Here is a 19,606-nt window from a genome sequence, read left to right on the forward strand (position 1 = left end):
AAGGCTATGGTGAGTGGGTAGAGTCAGCAGAGGATTTGCAGGGGACGACGGCATTGCAGCTTCACCTCCATAAGCTGCACTATCTAGTTTTCCGGCGGCGAGCGTCCAGAGAAGGACGGCGAGGAAAAGCGGCGAGACTGCGGAGAGCGGATTGGCGGCGTTGCGGTGACGGGGAGCGGGAGAAGCGGCGAACAGCAGCAGTGGCGTCAGATGGAAGAGGCTCGTGGGAGGATGACGAGTAGTAAGTAGAGGAACCAGTGGCTGGACGTCTAAAAGGAGTAGAGTGCATGGAGGTCTGGCGAGATGCATAGGTCCAACGGCGACGGCAATAACGAGGAATGTGCCCAGCTTGATGACAGGAGAAGCAGATGGGCTGATCGTCGGGCGTTCTCCATTCCGCAGGGTTGCGGAAGGAGACAGGAGAGGTGTAGGATCGTCGAGAAGGTCCAGAGGAATAAGGCTGAGCGTCAGGACGAGTCAGTGGGCACGCCAATGGAAGGCCGAGATTGGCAAACTCCTGCCTTACTACAGCTTGAATGAGGGACACTGATGGGTCACTCATTGACACTGTTGGGTCACTGGCGTGGGATGTAAACACGGGTGGTGGAATAGGTGCAGGACAGGCAGCTTCAATCTCGCGACGAAACAATACGCGTAACGTGGTCACAGGTTGGCGGCAGGCGAACGGCATCACACGATGAAGTTGCAGCCGTATTGGGCAGCCGGGTGAATCTCTGGGTTATACGGCGGCTCTTGGCATGTTCAAACCGCCGACACTCATTGATGATTGTGTCGACGGTATCAACGTTGGTATAGACGAGCAGGTTAAAGGCATCATCAGCGATACCTTTGAGCACATCAGAAAACCTCTCGGACTCAGGCATGTGCTCGTCAACCTGGCGACAAAGAGCGTTAACGTCCTGGATGTAAGAGACGTATGACTCGGAGGATGTCTGTGCACGAATCGCAAGTTCATTCCGCGCAGCATGCTGCCGGCCAGTGCTGTCACCGAAAAGGTCGCGTATCTTCTCTTTGAAAGAGTCCCAGCTTGTAATGTCCGCCTCGTGCATCTCGAACCACACCGTGGTGGGCCATCGAGGTAAAATAACCACGTTGGCGAGCATAAGGGTCGGGTCCCACCTGTAGCTGGCGCTGATCCGTTCGTAAAGGTTGAGCCATTGTCGACGTCAACCCCATCCTGGCCGGAAAAGACGCCAGGATCACGAGCAGGAGGCAGAACGATGTAGGTGGGAGCCACGGGAGGGGCAGCGGGTGAAGACGTTGTGCCTGCACCGAGCTGACATGGTCGGAAGCGTGACGAAGCGGCCGTTGCGGAGCTCCGTGATGGAAACAGGGAACTACCCAGCACCTCCATCACAAAGATGTTACGTAAAACGACACAAGGCGGGACTATTTACACTGTATTTGCACTACAAAGACACAGAAGCCAAGATGGTGGACAGCCACCAGCACCCGACAGAACCGTCTTCTTTGTCGTCTGCCCCTGGCAGAATGTGTCTCTCGTAGCAATATTATATATATCAGTGGCGTAGCCGGAAATTTTGTTCGGGCTGGGGGGGGGGGGGGGGGGGCTCAGGTTGCAGCGCAGCCTCCTTCTATAGAATTTGTCTGGGGATCAAATACATGCGTAATAAGTGGGTCGCCTTTGCCAATGTCATTGTATATTCGATGCTGCAAGCACATAATTGAACGCTACGCACTGTGAATACAAGCAAAGTATGTATTTTTTTCATACAAGCATATATTAGTAGGTCCAAAAATAGTGGCAGAAATACGATATCAATGCTTCCGGGTTTCTTTGTGTCTATTAATAAGTAAAGCAAACATCACACGAAATTTAGAACTATATCATTTTGAAACCAGCGAAGCAGTGCATGCAGCTGATATGAAAAACGTAAAGGCCATGAAAAGAACAAGTTGAGGACAATTATCTTCATGAATCTTTGTCATTCACGAACCTTGTTTACATTTTGTACACGTGCAACGGCAAGAGAAATAAACTCAATGACGCTGTCCTCCGTTGCAATAGATTGCGCAGGAGCAGCTGTTGCCGGTCGTGTATTGTAATTACACTGAGATGATAGTCCAACAGTGAGTACATATAAAAAGCAGGAGTTCTGCAAAATATACATTAGAACTGCAAAGATAGAATAGAATATACAAATGCGAAGCTACAACTTGATAAAGGGCAAAAAAGTGTCGCCGGAAACAAAGTTCACTGCTTGTATACACAAAACTCGCAACAAGATATTTAAATGTACGTATAAGTCTCCAATAAATCTACGTATCTAAGCAAACGCCACTGTATATAATGTGCCAAACAAGACAAATAAACATGCTGCTCAGTCACAGATTTGCGCACAGAAAGACAGACGATCCAGGCAAGAACAATACTATGATCGCAGAAATCGTTATATGTACTTGGGCCATGCTGCGGTCGCGACAACATCATATGGGTAGAATAATAGAGGAAGGTGCAGAAATCAGTACGAAATTCTGCATTTTAGCTGCCTGCCAGCGGCAACAGTTATTGTGCACCCAAAATCAAAGAAGGCTATTGCTTCGTTTCAAAAAAGAAATAAAAGCAGGTAGCCAAAAAGGAAAGAAAAGGACAAACGAAAGCCACAGATGATGCGACAAGTTAAACTACCCAATATCCGAGTGTGTTTGTTGGGAAACGCAGCGTGGACCGGGCTTTCAATGAGCAAGGTCGGTCAAAATTGGTTATTGATGCCCTCTTAATTTTCGTATTCGTATGATAATTTTGATCATGATGCTAACTGTTACAAATGGTGAAAATTTCTGCGGCTTTAAAAGCTTATGAACAGAAACACGTTTTCATAATTACAAGTTCTGAAGACACAGTGCTTTTTACTTGAATTGATTTTTGCTGCTTCGCTGTCTAAAAGAAAAGCTTTACTCGGTGGGGAAGTTTAGCGAAGCGGTCAATGACTTCGGACACGTTGATGCCGACGTCTCTGTGGGCGTATAGAAGCGCCAGCCTAACCATGCGTTCCACAGACATTGTAGAGCGCAAGTAGTTTTTTTTAGTAATCTCATGTTAAAAATATTCTCCCTAGCTGCGCTGGAAGTGGTCACGAGAATCTTCAGCAGTTTGTACATTTAATAGAACCTCCAGTCGCAATGAGCGAGGGCATCTATTCCGGTGCTAAAACCTAAATACACTTCGATGTCGTTCGCATCCTTGTTTATGTACCTTGCGCAAACAGTAAGCTGTTCGATTCCAGCAATATACGTCGTTTCTTCAGCAACTACGGAGAAGTAGCTGCAGCATTTACTTTTGCATCTAGGCTTTCATTGATAATGTCACCAAAAATTTCTACAATTTGGTTTTGTACATCTGGGCTTAAATACGAGGGATTGCAGCGGCAACTTTCCAAATGGTTCTTCAGGTCTCCACAATCAGCTCGCATGCGAAGCGCTTTGAAAATACCAGTATTTCCAGCCAGGACTTTGCTTTAATCCATAGGACCACTGTCCCTATGGCCACGAAGAGCCAGACTTTGTCGCCCGCAAAACAGAACTGCCTCAATAATAGGCCGCTAACTTCTTCTGTTTTCTCTTATTTTACTTTGCCTGCCCTAGTCCAGCTGATCGATCACATTGGGCGCGCTTTCTGAAGATGTTTGGAGAAATTTATCAGCTGCCAGCTGACAGTCATGGTGATATTTAGTATTTTCGTGAATGGAAGATTTCGAGCGCGTGCTTCCATCTCTGGAACGGCGTGAATACGAGGGATCCAGTGCACGCTTGTTGGCCCAAGTTTATAAGATTATTAAACCCGTAAGGTTCCAGAATTGCAAATATAAAGCACGGCTTTGGAAATGTCAGTGCACTTTTCGGGTGAAAAGTTTATGAGTATTTTATACCCACAATGTTCGGAATTGAAATCCATACACTCCATATAGATTGCACGGCCGCTGCGAGATGCCGCGACGCGCCCGCTCGCGATCGAAAAGCCCTTGAAACTTTGTGCTCGGATGGGGCTACTTGCGTTATGTTACTCCAAGCGCAGAAGCGTTGTCACGAAATCCAGCCCGATTTCCCAATGTTCGTACCGAAATGTCTTTTCCAGCGTGAAAAAGACATTGCAGAGAAAATCTAATGATTTCCGGCGCCGGTGGTTGTTTTGGTGGGGCCGGGAAGAAATTTCGGGGGGGATGGGAGGCGGCTGAAGCCCCATCACCCCCCCCCCCCCCTTGCTGCGCCCCTGAAATATTATATGCGTGGGCACGGGGAGCAATCCTACCACAATGGCTGCAAATCTGCGTTTCTTCTTTGTGCAAGTTCTGATAGCGACAGTCGCAATGTGTCAATCTCTGACAGCGGGTCACATGGTGCCTGTACTGGCGGCGTCACGGGCGCATCGCGCCCAATTCCATGATTGTGCGCAACCACTGAACATGGGCCTTTCAACACCGTCTGACCACGGATGGATCGCCCCACCAAAGATGCACACGCTGCCTTCGATGCAACTCGTCTATCAGCGGCCAGCCCAGTCGACGACGACATCATTTTCCGCCAAGATTTTAAATGACCAGCACGTCCGCTTAAGCTTCAGTGGGCACGGGAGCAGTCCTACCAGAATGGCTGCAAATCTGCGTTTCTTCTGTGTGCAGGTGTGTAACAAGCTTTTCTTGCATGCTAAGAAATCGGATGATCGATGTTTACTCCTTCTCCCGTGCCCATGGGTGCTCTGCAAGACTGTTTGCGAGTTCTTTTCTATGTTAATCTTTGTCTTGTGCTCGGGAGACGTAGAAGCGAACCCGGGGCCTGGTACACGCTCTAACGCCCCTTTAGAGCTTGAATCTCTGCCGGATGACCCTGCTGAGCAAATGAGCGTTTTATTTCATTTGCTTAAATGACATGCGCGCACTGCTCGCAACAAAAAAAAACTACTTGAATTTGGCAAAGCTCAACCAAACGCACCGCAGTTCCAGCTTCGATACAACAAGTTAACAAAAACAAGAAATGTTTTTGCTACAACATGCAGACAGACAAATTGAAGAGGTCAAGTTGCAACACTTTGGCACCGTCTGGGTGATAACGCTGCACAAGCTTCTTCAAAATAATGAGGGGCCGTACTTCACAATGCCGCCTAACTGTCCTATTCACTAATATCAGAAGTGTACTTCATAACATGATTCACTCTCTTCTGCTATTGACACGTGCTGTACACGTATTATAGCACGTACCGAAACATTGTTTTCAGCCCACGTGCATGCCTTGGAAATTTTTCAGGATGCTAATAATTTTGCAGTCTACCGTTTCGATCGAACTGAGCGTCGATGAGGCGGTGTTCTTCTGGCTATATCATCTGATATTCCATCTTCTTGCATTCATGTACAAATTAATCTCGAAATCGTATGGGCTGCAGTAACTGTTGACCACATAAAAGTTATAATCGGCGTATGTTATCCGTCCGCTACAGCTACATTCCTTGGCGAACTTCAATGCACGATTAACACCGCTCACACACGTTTTCCTTCGTCCCCGTTGTTTCTGCTTGGTGATTTCAACTATCCAAACATATCGTGGAATACAGAGCCACCAAGTTTATCGCCATTTTAGACCGAGGCAAGCAGTTTCTTAGATTTGTGCTCCGTTTTTTTCACTCTCGCAGCTTGTGACCGAACCAACCTAACTAGGCGAACACTTTAGATTTAATCTTGACTTCTAGCCCCGACCTCGCCTCCCCGGTAACCCATGCATCAGTGATCATGCGCTGCTCACCTTTACTCTTTCCACGCCTTCTGTTCAAACTAGCAAAATGAAGAAAACAAGAGAGCTCACTTTGACGCCATAAATAACGAGCTAGTTGAATTTATTGCAGTTTTTCTTCACGGTTGTAATGACCGTTCTGTCCAGTTCAACTGGAACATGTTTGCAGCCGAAGTCGAACGCCTAAGGGTAACATACATTCCTGTCCGCACATAATCCCCAGGCACCATGGTATAATAGCCATGTCCGACGTTTATAAAACCGGAAAAAGCCTCTTTATCGACTAGCCAATCAGTCACTGAGTGAATCACGCTGGGAAAAATATAAAACTGCTGATGGAGTACGTAAATGCATTGAAGGTCGCCAAGATTAATTTCCCAACTAATGTCCTCTTATCGTTGCTAAGCACCAGTGCATCGAAATTCTGGCGCCTAATTAACCCTTCTGCCGACAATAGCATCACATTGAATGATCCTTCCGGTGAACCTATTCCTGCTCACTCTTGTGCTTCGGTCTTAAACACAGAGTTCAACAAAAACTTCTCGCCAATTTCAAGCTCCCATTTACCTTTTATGAGTCAGTATAGTTACTCAGTCATGGATCCCATCGTCATTGATACATCTGGTGTTGCGCGACTCATTGGAAATTTAAGATAACAGACTTCCCCAGGTTAGGATACTGTAAGTACTAAAATTTTCAAGAACACATCTACTTACAGTTCCGTCATATTAACCAAACGTTTTGAACAATCACTGGACGCATCTACTTTGCCTGTACAATGGAAAAGTGGGAAGGTGGTTCCCATCCACAAATCAGGTGTTAAATCTGCTCCCGCTAATTATAGATAATATCTCTCACCGGCTTTTGTTGCAACATGCTGGAGCACATCATATATGTCACCTGCTTGATTTTCTCGAAACTAATTCATTTTTCACGTCAGTGCAATATGAATTCCGGAGAACATATTCGTGCGAAACACAGCTCATCTTGTTTACCCACAAGTTACAATGCATTCTAGATCAATCCTCATTTGCCGACTGCATTTTCCTAGATTTCTCCTAAGCATTGGATAAGGTATGTCACAGGCTATTACTATACAAACTGTCTTCTTAATCTTGACTGTAACCTCTTAAAATGGATAGAATGTTTTCTGACCAATCGTTTTCAGTTTGTCAGTGCAAACGACCATAACTCTTCCTTCACTAAAGTATGCTCAGGTGTACCACAAGGTTCTGTTACTAGGTCCTCTTTTATTTCTTGTCCATATTAACGACATTCCTTTAGAAATATCCTCAAATATTCACCTTTTTGCCGATGACTGCGCTGTTTTTCGCAAAATAGGTAACTCCGACGACATAACTGCACTGCAGGCCGATCTAAACATTATTTCTAGCTGGTGCAAGAAATAGCTAATGGAACTTAATATTAACAAATTCAAGGTCATAACAATATCCCGAGCGGCTCATGCCTTACCTCAGTATGACCTGGATAACATTGCCAACCGTTGACAACTATAAGTACCTTGGAGTTCATATTACGACTAACATGTCATAGGCTGTTCATGCTAATTACATTATTAACAATGCCAACCGGACGTTAGGTTATTTGCGCCGAAATTTTCATTCCGCTTCACCAATTTTAAAACTACTGCTGTATACGACACTAATACGCCCAAAATGAGAATATGCATCTGCTGTTTGGGATTCATGCCAAGTTAACCTAATTAATTCTCTTGAGCTTGTTCAAAATAATTCGGTTCGTTTCATTCTTTCTATTGTACTGGAGATGTCACGGGACGTTCTTGTAAGTCCACAGGGCGTCTATCCGAAGTACAAGTAGACGGAGCAGTCTCAGCTGGACACCGATCGAGCGCGCACTACTAGTTCGTCGACTTCCCCTTTCACACTTCACCGTGCCGGCACCGATAATCTCCAGTACACTATATCAGGGTGTTTCAGCGAACACTTTCAAAAATTCTTAAATGTTGCCTGTGGCAGATAGCCCAATTCTAGTTCATGAGGTGGTCTACTCGAAGAGGCGGACATTACTTTCACGAGAAATTGAAGTGCGTAATCGAAGGATTAACAAAAATTTACTAATTAAATTTTTAATTATCTGATGGTCCATGTTGCAATGTACAAATTGTAGCCGTGGAGTTCGCAAGGCGGATCGACTTGGAACGAATTCTCGGGATGACACCAGTTTCGAGATATTAATTCCCGAACTTTGCGGAGAAATGCATTGGCGTTCCAGTTAGTTTCTTAACAAAACGTCGCTTCCTGCATTGAAGCACAATCGACTGGAACGTCAATGCATTTTTCCGCAAAGTTCGGGAATTAATATCTCGAAACTGGTGTCAACCGGAGAATTAATTTCAAGCGGATCCGCCTTGTGAACCCCACGGCTACAATTTGTAGATTGCAATATGGGCCATCAGGTAATTAGTTAAAAACTTAATTAGTGAATTTTTGTTAATGATTCGATTATGCATTTCAATTTCTTGTGAAAGTATTGTCCGCCTCTTCGAGTAGACCAGCTCATGAACTAGAATTGGGCTATCTGCCACAGGCAACCTTAAAAAATTTTTGAAAGTGTTCGCTGAAACACCCTGTATACTAGAACTGCAAGCATAAGCACTATGAAAAGTAACCTCAACTTACCGCCAATAGCTTCTCGCTGAAAAATATTCCGTCTAGCTCTGTTTCATAAACTATACTATCACACTGTGCTACGAAATTATTTAATTACACCACCAATGCATGTTTCTCATCGCATTGATCATTATCTCAAAGTAAGTATTCTATCGTGCCACAACAAAAGCATTTTTCAGTCATTTCTTCCGCGAAGATCTCGGGAACCTCTCTGCAGACATCGTTACTATTACTGATAACAATGCCTTTAAACAAGCAATAGCTATTTTATAAGTAGCAGTTATTTGTACTCATCAAACATTATTACTGTCTAGTTTTCCTAACCTGGATTTATGTTCCTTTCATTTGTACTAAGCTAACATTGTATAATATCAGCAATAATTATTTCTTCGTTTTATTGTAACATACTGCATTCTTGTAACCTTTGAAACTGTTCATACCACTCCCCTCTGCAATGCCCCGGGCCTTGAGGGTAAAACATATATATATATATATATATATATATATATATATATATATATATATATATATATATGTGAAGTAAAGAATAACAGGAGCCGGCACAGAAGTAGTTCAACAATATAAGCACGTAGGAAAAACATAACAGGACTTTACTGACGTTTCGGCCGGGGTCCGGACTTCATCAAGAGTTTCGCGCATGCGTGCCTCATCATGAAGGCCGGACCCCGGCCTAAACGTCAGTAAAGTCCTGTTATGTTTTTCTACGTGCTTCTTTTTTGAATATTATATATATATATATATATATATATGCTGTATGCCTGATCGCAAAGCAATGAAAGCTATCCCGTTTGCCCTCAATTTATCGTGGCGTTTTGTGTTTACGCCACCAAAATTTCCGACCAACGAGAGGTATACAGCTTCGCTGTAAAAGATGACAAATTTGGTTGACCACGTGTGGTTGCAAGGCACGATTTTATGAGACCACTCTTAGACAAATCTGCAAACTACATGGTTCCAGTGGCTTTAGAAGCATTCTTTATACTCAAGAATTGAGCTATATGTCTAAGCGAAGCGTCTATTCTTTTGCACAGTTGCGAACTGGATTACTCTGTTGTCCGAGGCAGACAGTAGTACGTATTGTTCACTTTTTAGATTTGTTTTATCGCCTTCGCATAGGGAAGGGGGCGTGACACGACCTTATAAATCGAAGGGCGTATTAAACAGTAGCGCTCGTCCGCGCCTGTCGTTTCTTCTTCGTGTGTGTGTATTATTTGCGCTATGTCTGGAAGTAACTATGTTAGACCAACTGGACCAACAAACGGTCCTTCACAACTAGTCTCAAGTGGATTCATCCGAAGCCAAAAGGAGGCTTACAGACCTTGGAAGAAAATGTCAATAAACACGCGCATTAGACAAATGGGCCTCGAATCAAGTTACTGCAACATATTTCGACACCCATACCAAGCTGTTTGAACGTTGTGAACGCAACCATCGGACTCTTTTTCTAATCTTTATGACATTGTCAACTTTTTCATTTCGATCACTTTTGTAACAAATGTAAGGTTTCGCGCATGCATGCAGCTTTATTTTTTGTCGGTTCTGGGAACACTTGTTTCAGATTGCTTTTTCTTGCGCTTATAGGAGGCCAACGAAAGGACTCGCCAGAGCGTGGAGCATTCAGGCTCACCTGAAACCACATGAAGGCGGTGTAGGAACGCAGATTTCGAGAACGGACGATGTGGTGAAGTGGAGTCGCTGGCGCACTGCGTTCCTCACTGGCCAAACCCTGCACGAGCATCTGCACCTTTCCGCGGGGCAGACCGTTGAAGCGAGCCGTGCGGGCAACGGCGGCGCGGGCGTCGTCGAGGCGCCCGCGGCCAGCAGCCAGCGGGCGACTCGTGCAGCAGGCGCGAGCACGCGAACACGATGGCCGCATAGAGCAGCATGAGCGCATGCAGGCCGCGCCAGCGCTGGACAGCGTCGGGGTGAGCCAGGCGGCACAGATAGCGCCAGCGAGAAGCCGAGCGAGACTGCCACGCTGTCCGCACTCCGCAGTGCCGGCACCAGCGACTCCACCAGCAACACGTCCAGGGAGGGCGCCGACGCTGCACCCAGCGAGGTGACCAGCCGAGAGAGAGTATACCGCGGCGCTGGGAGCGAGCGCCGCGGCTAGGCTACCGACGGCGTGCACGCCGGCGCCGCAGAGCAGTGCGACGCGCCGGCCGCTGCGGTCCGAGATGCGGCCGAAGGCGAGCGCGCCCAGCGCTAGTCCGACCATTGCCAGGCTCTGGCACGAGGCGGCCAACCAGCGCCGGTCGCATACCAGCTCGAACTCGTTCACCGCCGTGTGGGCACCGTAGACGGCGCGTACTCGAACTCCCCCGGTCGCAGCCGCCCCGCCGCAGGATGTCGCACGGATCCCCGACGAGTTGTTTCCACATCTGAAGGACAAACCCCCGGGCAGGATGAATGCCGATCCAACTGTATTGAGTGCCAGAAAGAAGTTGCTGCAGGCGACCAGGACGGCGAGTAGCTGTTGCTAGGGCCAGGCGCACTCAGGCACGGCGGGCATGTCGCTCCCAAGTGATTTGTGCGAGCGTCGGCTGGATGATTCGAGCACACTTTGTACGTTTCGCCTTACAATCTCTTGCGCACTTTGCGCGTGCTTTTCGAAAGCCCTCCGGAACAAAACAAGTGACAAGTGCGATTGTACTTTTTCGTCGAAAGACAACCTTTGTACTGCGGTAGGGACCGGAACCTCAGGATTTCACTCGGAGAATGGTCACATTTACAATGACGTTGCTGACATACGCTGTCCCGCGCGCTGCATTCAGAAACGTGCATTAGAAAATGTCGCAGGAAACTCTATCCAAAGGAATTCTCATTTTAATCATTAATTCACAGTTCCGCTATGTTATTACGACTGGCTTAGGAAAATGCGTTGGATTATTTAGGTATTCGGATGATTTCCCCAGTATTGCTTATACCATACAGACGTCACTCTACACTCGTGCTAGCAATTACATATAGATTTAGCATGCACTAACATTTTAGACGAAAAAGTCAGGAAATTGATCCTAATGCAAGATGTTAAGCCCGTCATCAAAGAGCTCGAAAGTGTTCGGGATGTGCAAAAACTCGACGCTGCTGATTTCTGAATTCGGGCATTTGCCACAGAAAACGGAAACTGAACTCGAACTGTGACGTCCCTATGGCATGACACTATTTACGTCTCACCGTCGGACGAGCATGAAGCTAGCTATCATCCGCGAAGCTAGAGAATGGTAAAGAAGGGGGAAAGAACGGTATAGATGAGATACATTTTTTAGGCACCGATTTTCAACAGTCGTCACACCTGTTACAATTCTATCGTGTACCTTCGCATATCAGCACTTGGCGAAATTCATGCGCATCAGAAAGAAAATCAAGATGCTTTATGTAATACTCAGCTGTTGCTTTCGACACAGTACGTCATAATCGGAACAATTTTAAAGCTGTGGTTGCGTAGCAATTTCTTCCAGGTGTTTTTTCTTCGTATAAGCAGTCATAATTCCTCTAGCGTGAAGAGGATTTATTACAGCGAAGCTGTTAAGGGCTCACCTTTCGATCGTCGCGTCCGGCAATAGAAAAAACTCTCATTGGCCGTATGCTGTATGTGCGAGTGAAAGCGAGCGAGGGACGTGCGCTTTCACGGGGTGCGAAGGCACGGCGGAGAGCAAACGCGATTCTCAATGGACGGGAGTGTGGGCGAGGAGGGCATCGAAGCACCCTAGACTGTGTGTGTGCGTGCCGCTCTCCCACTGCGGCGCATGCACGCCTCTCCCCTAACAGTGTCGACAACGGCGTTTAGCCGTTCGTCACGTAGCCAACGTTTTGACAGCGGTTGTGTGCGGTCACACAAACAACGTGCACAACTGTTGTCGACGGCAGCGCCGTTTTGCCCGCGTTCGCACCGACCGCGCGCGGCGTTGGTGACGTGTTTGTGAAGAACGTGCCAACCTTTGCCATACGAGTACTCTATGGCGGTGTACCGTAGCGACCATGAGGCCATGGTCCCTCTGGTCACTAAATAAATGAAAACCACCGGATAATAAATAGTCTCATTCTTTATTAGTTCAAATAATCAATTACACAATCACATCTTAGTAGTCACCATTGGAAATACATGATTCGCAGCATAGTACAGCTTCGCTGGTCTTCCATCTCCACCCCAGTGGAAGGACTGACAGTTTTTTTAACTGAGTGAACGCCAAATTCAGCATTTCTATGGGAATCCTCAAAGAGAAAACAAATGGTTAAAGCGTTTTGCTAGAATTGCCTTCAGATAGGGCAGCTAATGAAGACCGCAAATTACTTCTAAATATACTGTAATTTGACGTAATAGTTGAGGGAGAACCCTCTAGGGGCACAGAAGTAATAAATAGAAAATGAGACCCAATCATAGCAATGCTACAAAAGAAACTTACGGGTACCTCGAAAGAAGAGCCTCGCAGTTGAAGAAACTCGTCCCGGACCAGGACGATTTTGCTTCAACTGCTAGGCTTCTCTTTAGAGGAAGCTGGTATATCCTCCATTTTGAAGCCAAAGCATCCCCGCGCAGGGGCCGCCGACGATGTGGCGAGGAGGACTCCCCCACCTAAAACGACACTGCTGAGGTCGCTTAGGCAGAAGCGCCGGACACTTGACACACATAATCTGCGTGCAAATTGCTGGCGAGTGCGTTCTACGAACAGCGACAGGCAGTGCGGTGGTGCCCTTCAGGTTTGGAGCGGGTTGGTGCACGTGCGGGGTGCAAGAAGCCTGTTTGGCACAGTGAAATTGTGATTTTTCCTTTCTCTCTACTCTCTCTCTCTTTTCCTACCTTCTAGTCAGAATAAATCAGTCTTCTTGATGCGTTCAAAATGAACGGGACGTCTGTCGTTTTTTCGATAAGTTAAAAAGTCTCCGTCTCTTATCTACAACATTTTGGTGCCGTAATCCGGGAATAGGGACGTCGAAAATGGAAATCGACAGGAATCAAGCGAAGAAGGGCCGAGGTGTGAACATCTACACCAAGCTGCTCAACGAAGCATCCACCATGGACGGCAAACGCATCAATTGGTGAGCTGGAAGAAAAGTTCAATCTTCTTTATCTTAAAGAGGACTCGCTGAAAGAGCTAGATCGGAAATAGAAAAGGCGTTGAAGATGAAGCTTTCGAAGAGGAAGTTGCATGCTCCGAAATGTACAGAGAAGAGATCAGCATGGCTGAGAACAAAGGTACAACGCATGCTACGCGACTCAGCAGCACAAATGCTTCATCAGATCACACACTAAACTCCTCAGATCAAAGAGAATTCAGCGCTAACAATTCGCAAATACGCCCCACCGTAAAGCTGCCAAAGCTCGAAAGCAACAAATCAACGGAGAGCTTCGAGAGTGCAAGGGTTCTGGAGTCAGTTTGAGTCGACTATCAACGCTACCAGAATCTCTCAAACGTAGACAAATTCAAGTACCTCAGCTACTTGACAGCAAAAGCGGTGGCTGCGGTAGCAGGACTTGACTTGTCAGAAGGCAACTACGAAGTTGCTCTATCGCTATTAAAGGAGAGGTTCGGCAGAAAGGAAGTAATCATAGAAGACCACATGTCACGGCTACTTAACATCAAACCAGTGCGAGACTCACGGAATCTCGGCGAACTGCGCGGCATCGTCGACGAAGTAGAGACAGGTGTACAGCCTCACTTCTTTAGGCGTGAGTGTCGGCACTTATGGAACTTTGTTGGACCATAATAAAGAAAGCGGTGCCTGCCGACCTTCGTCTGGAATACCAACGAAGAAACGAGGCTACGAACGAGGGAAGTGAGGTGGAGGTGCTCCTGCGTTTTTGGAGAAAAGAAGTGCGACGCGGGAGATCATACAGCGGGCCGATAGCACCGAGAGACAACAGTGACGAATTTTAAAGGACAGGCGCCACAGCAACATTAAAGCGACGAACATGCCTAGTGCTGCGGCACTGCACACCACGATTAAAGAGAGCACATGATGTCTATTTTGTAATTTGAATGGCCATGAGACCGGCATCTGTAACGCAAAGATGTCTGTGGCGGATAAGAGAGAGGTGCTGAAGCGTGATAATCGGTGTTTCCGGTGCACAACAAGGGGACACGCGGCAAGAGAGTGCCGTAAAGCTAAGTGGCTCAGGTGTGCGCATGCAACGGCAGACACTTAACAATGTGCGACCCCGACTTTAGAAGACACCGAAACACTGATGAAGGGGATGCATCTTCGTCACCTGTGATTGACCAAGCCACGGTTTTGAAGTCCTCATTAGGCAACGGGAGATAACTTGATGTGCACTGGAGAGCAGCAGTTTCTCCTACAGACAGCGCGAGCTTGGACAGAAGGTCCACATGAACGTACACTTGTCAGGCTTCTCCTTGATGGCGGCAGTCAGCGAACCTTCATCCATCGCGCCCTATCCGAAAGGCTGCAGTTAAAGGTGCTTGGGGAAGAGGAGCTTAAAATCTTTGCCTTTGGTGACCTGTCAGCATAACACGCACAAAAACGCGTCGTGTGCAGCTGTGACTCAGCTGTGGTACGACGGAAAGGGGTACGAGTGGAAGCGCTGGAAGTTCCTTGCATCTGTGCGGTTGTCATGGCTACTCCATCAAATTCGGTTCTACTTCAACTTTCAAGATTTCACTTGCAATTCGCAGATGCCTCGCAGGGCGGCGAAAGTGAAAATATTGACCTTTTGATAGGTGCAGATCATTACTGGGAAATTGTCACGGGATCCACTAAGCGTCTCAGCTCCAGATTGATGGCAGTGGAGACTGTATTCGGATGGGCAGTCCAGGGCCAGCTCGGCACAAGGAAGTCAACAGGAGTCTGCTCCTCGGCTGCTGGCGTCATGCGAATAGGAGTGAATGAACAAATTGACAAGGAAATATCAGCGCAGCTAAAGTCTTTCTGGGAGCTCGAACACATTGGTATCAAGGAACATGAGCCAGTTGGTCACCAAGACGCGCTCCTTCAGCACTATAAAGAAACCGTCAACTTTGAGAATGGCCGCTATAAGGTGTCGTTCCCTTGGAGATCGACGGTTTACGAGCTTGGCGACAACTACGAGTGGGCCGCAAGGCATCTTAAGGTACGTCCACACTAGCGACAAAACGCGCGCGACACGCCGCACGCGGCAAGCGCCTGCGCGGCAGAGTCACGCGGCCAAGTCCACACTCGCGTTTTGCGGCACGCGGCAACGGCGCGTGGAGTGCCGCGTTGTCTCGTTCCATTCGATACTTCTCGTGACAACGCGCTCTCCGTTCTGCCGGTTTCGCGTTCCATTGGAAGTGTGTGTTTCGTTGCGCCACTGCCGGCCACGCTCAGCCATGTTGGATACGGACGCGGAGCTACTGGTGACTGTGAACACTATAATACTTATTTGTTCTTACTTGTGCAACGTCGACGTGCCAGAAAGCGGACGAGAAAGTTTTGGGTGCGCGGTACAGGGACACTGAGAGGCAGGCGCACACTCTGCTTTTCCGCATGTGCCAGCGGTTGGCACGCAACTCCTTGTCCTTAAAATCGACGTTCGATTTGTCATAGAGGCACGCATATCCGCGAACGGTTTCCAAAAACGCCTCCATTGCGAGGCGAATTCTTCGTCAACGTCTCGGTGGCGGTGTGGGAAGGCTTAACAAAAACAGCCCCCTTGACTGGACATGGCCTCTGAGATGTTACGGCGTGCGCGTCACTGCTCGATCTCAGAGCCCATGCACAATGATTCTTTGCTTGTGCGGCAGGTGGCGCCACAACTGCTCAGCTCCAAAATGGAGGAAGAGGTCAAGGAAGTTGGCAACCAAGTACAGGATATTCGAAACTGTAAATAGACAACCAGGGGTCATCAGAAAGAAAGTGAGAGAATAGAGACCGTGAATTGGATGCAAAGAATGGAAACGAAAAGGACAATGGAGATTTACAAGAATGAGAAGAAAGAAATTAGAAGGGAAAATCTGTACGATAACACAAAGGGCAGTGCCTTGCTATTTGAGGCTCGAGCCGGTTGCCTAAGGACGAAAACATATCGGAACAAATATTCGGAACTAGATGAGACATGTGTATGCTGCAGTAAAGATCCAGAGACCACTCAGCACACCCTAATGGAATGCGACGGGATCCACCCAGCGAGAACCGTAGGTAACGTGCAACTCCCAGAAGCGCTTGGGTTTAAAGTGGAAGGAAACATAAACAGATCAGCCGTAGAGATCAGCAAGAGACGATTAGAGTACTGGGGGAAAAAAAGCAGGGAAAAGATGGATACGACCTGATCTCTTAAAATCATAAGCAGCGGTACAAGCAAAATTTTTGAAAAAGAAAGATAATGAGAGGTATACAAAAATGCTAGATTAAGAACATGTGTAGTATACCTGATTAAATCAAGCAGGCTAGGTGACTATTTGTCGCCACCCCGTTTCAAAGGGGATTGCCAATAAATCATCATCATCATCATCATCATCATCAGCTCTCTCGAGTGAAGCCGAACAGGACGGTCGTGGCCGAGTGGAGCTCAGCGCAGCAGGAGCAGTGAATAAGTTCAATTTCTGTTTATTCTTATTTGGTTGATAGAAGTGTTAGGGCACCCGACCTATCTATATATATTGTTTTTCATGCTTTTTTAGTTTCTTGGTTAGTTTGGTAGGACGTTAGTAGGTAGCGAATAGTTCAATTTTTTTATTTTTTTTTTGGAAGCGGGTTGTGGCGCACGTGTTGCATGGTGAAAGCAGTGTAAAGCGGAAGTTTTAAACCGCGTAGCCGGATAGCGAGTTTGCCGTACGGCTTACCGTGGGGCTTTGTTCAGGTATTTTGGTGGGCTTTCTCGTTAGGTGGACGGGTGGACAATGGTGTGGCAGGCTAGGAAGGACAGGGGTGATGACGAGCTGGTGCAGTGCGAGGAGTGCAAACGTTGGTGTTATTTGGACGAGACGCACTTCGCCAGTTTAGCCGACGCTGAGGAGGCTAGCTTCGCGTGCAGGTCGTGTGAAGTATTTAAGGGAGCTGTGCGGCGGATGGAAGGGGAATGGGCAGCCAGTGTAGAAGAGCTCAAAGGGGAACTGAAGGTGGAGCGAGAGCGGCGAATTGAGCTCGAAACTCGGATCAACGAGTTGCTTCACAGGGAGGGGGCCGAGGCCGTCCTGGTAAAGCGAATAGCTGGCGAGCTACAAGAAGAACGGGAAAAGCGGGCCGTGCTGGAAGAGCGGGTGGAGGCGCTAATGGTACAGGCGGCGCGTAATCCCGGGTCAGCTCAGGCGGGCGGCGGGGACAGCGCGGAGACTCAGGCAGAGGCATGCCATGAGAACAGGGAGGGACGCCTAGGGGCCGTTGAACAGCAGGCGAGAGTCGGCGGCAACACGTCGGTTCCACAACCTCTACAGCGAGATAGTGCGGCAGGCTTCGGGTGGGAAGGGACGAACAGCAGGGAGCACATCGTCACGTGTCAGTGGTGCACGGCGGGTGGAGAACCAGCTAGCGCGAACTGGAGGACGACAATCGCAGGCGGGAGGCAAACGTGTAGAGCGAAGGGTCCTAGTGGTAGGGGACTCCAACGTAGCTAGGGTTAAGGAGGGCGTCCTTACAACAGTGAAGGCAGACGGGCGGATGAGGGTGGAGGCCCAAACAGGGAAGTGCATGGTTGACGCAATGGCAAAAGCTCAGAAGGTGGTATCGGACAACCTTGAGCATGAACATCTGGTCGTTATCCATGCTGGTCTCAACGATGTGCTGAAGGGAAGGAGCCAGAACCTAAACGGACAGTTAGAGGTTGGGTTACGTAAACTCAGAGAAACCTCTGCGAATGTGCATGTGACTATATGCACAATCCCACATGTCCGGGGCCAGGCTAGCGGGATGGAATGGAGGGTGCTTGAGGCTAACCGGGTCATTAGGGGTCTGAGCAGACCACTTGGGTACGGCATAATGGAGGTAAACCGGGAAGTGTACGAGTCTGGCTCCCACCCTTTTGCACAGGATGGCATTCACTACAGTGGTGCCACGGGCGGGAGCGTAGGTAGTAGGATAGGGCGCCGAAGCTACGGCTTTTTTGGGGGGACCCAGAGCCCTAAGACCACCAGTGTAGACGAAGACGGACCCAGAGAGGTTCCAAGATTCAAGAAACGTAGAATCGGTAGAAGAAATAGACGTAAGCACCAGGGGCAAGGTCATTCTGACATAGGGTACATTAACATGCAAGGTGGCAGGAATAGGCTGAAGTGGGAGGAGATAGACGAGCAACTAAGGCACGAAAAGCTGATGGTATACGGGTTTGTGGAGACACAGAGACATGGAACAACCTCCCTGTAATCCTGACTATGCATGGGAATATTGCAATAGAACAGAGGGCAGCAGAAAAGGGGGTGGAATTGGTGCATTCATTCATAAAGTATGAACTGGCAAAGGGTCAAACAGGAATGCAAGGAGCATTTATGGCTAAAAGGGAAAGTTGCAGGAGAGCAGACACTCCTTGGCTTTGTATACATGTGGACAGGAGCAAATGTCAAAGAGGAAAACAAAAAAATGCTGGAATGCATATCAAGTGACATTAATGAGCTAGGAGAAGGGTGCGAGATTATTATACTAGGAGATATGAATGCACACATAGAAGACATGGACGGGTACACAGACTCAACAGGCAACATGATGCTGGATATGTGTGAAATGCATGACTTAGTTGTATGCAACAGTACTGAGAAGTGTGAAGGGCACATAACATGGGAGGTAGGGAGCTTGCAGTCGACGATAGATTATGCACTAATGTCACATAGGATGCACGATAGGCTAAATGTAATGACCATAGATGAATATGGCTCCAGAGGTCTAGGTAGTGATCACAAACGTATTAAGGTGAGTTTTAGAAGGGAAATGAAAGTAGGTAGGAGGCAAGATGAACAACCAGGTGGGATATTTTACTCGGAAAAGCAGCTTGAAATAGCAACCCAGCAAATTGAGGAAGTAATTTTAGAGGATACAAAAACAGAATGGACATATGCAAATTTAACAGGACTATTTGAGCTAGAGCTTACTAAGGTACGAGTCAGGACAAAAGGGAACAGAAGACGTAAACCCAAGAGCTGGTGGGATGAGGAGGTTAAGAAGGCCATAGAGAAACGTCAGGAAGCATCCAGGGAACACAGATATTCAAAGCAGAGGGGTGAACCAGAAGCTGATGTAGGCAGAAAATGGAATAACTTTTTAAATTG

General features: G+C 47.6%; 1 protein-coding gene across 1 annotated transcript; it reads right to left on the bottom strand.

Annotated features, from left to right (window-relative positions):
• Positions 1-206: 206 nt before the first annotated feature.
• LOC119435698 (organic cation transporter protein-like) lies at positions 207-14,823 on the bottom strand. Its single transcript, XM_037702434.1, has 3 exons — positions 14,775-14,823; positions 10,063-10,856; positions 207-269 (listed from the first exon to the last, which is right to left on the bottom strand). Exons 1-3 carry the CDS (start codon positions 14,821-14,823, stop codon positions 207-209), a joined length of 906 nt encoding a protein of 301 aa, XP_037558362.1.
• Between the last annotated feature and the right edge of the window lie 4,783 nt (positions 14,824-19,606).

This window comes from Dermacentor silvarum, unplaced genomic scaffold, assembly GCF_013339745.2.
Source record: "Dermacentor silvarum isolate Dsil-2018 unplaced genomic scaffold, BIME_Dsil_1.4 Seq838, whole genome shotgun sequence".
Classification (NCBI taxonomy): Eukaryota; Metazoa; Arthropoda; class Arachnida; order Ixodida; family Ixodidae; genus Dermacentor; species Dermacentor silvarum.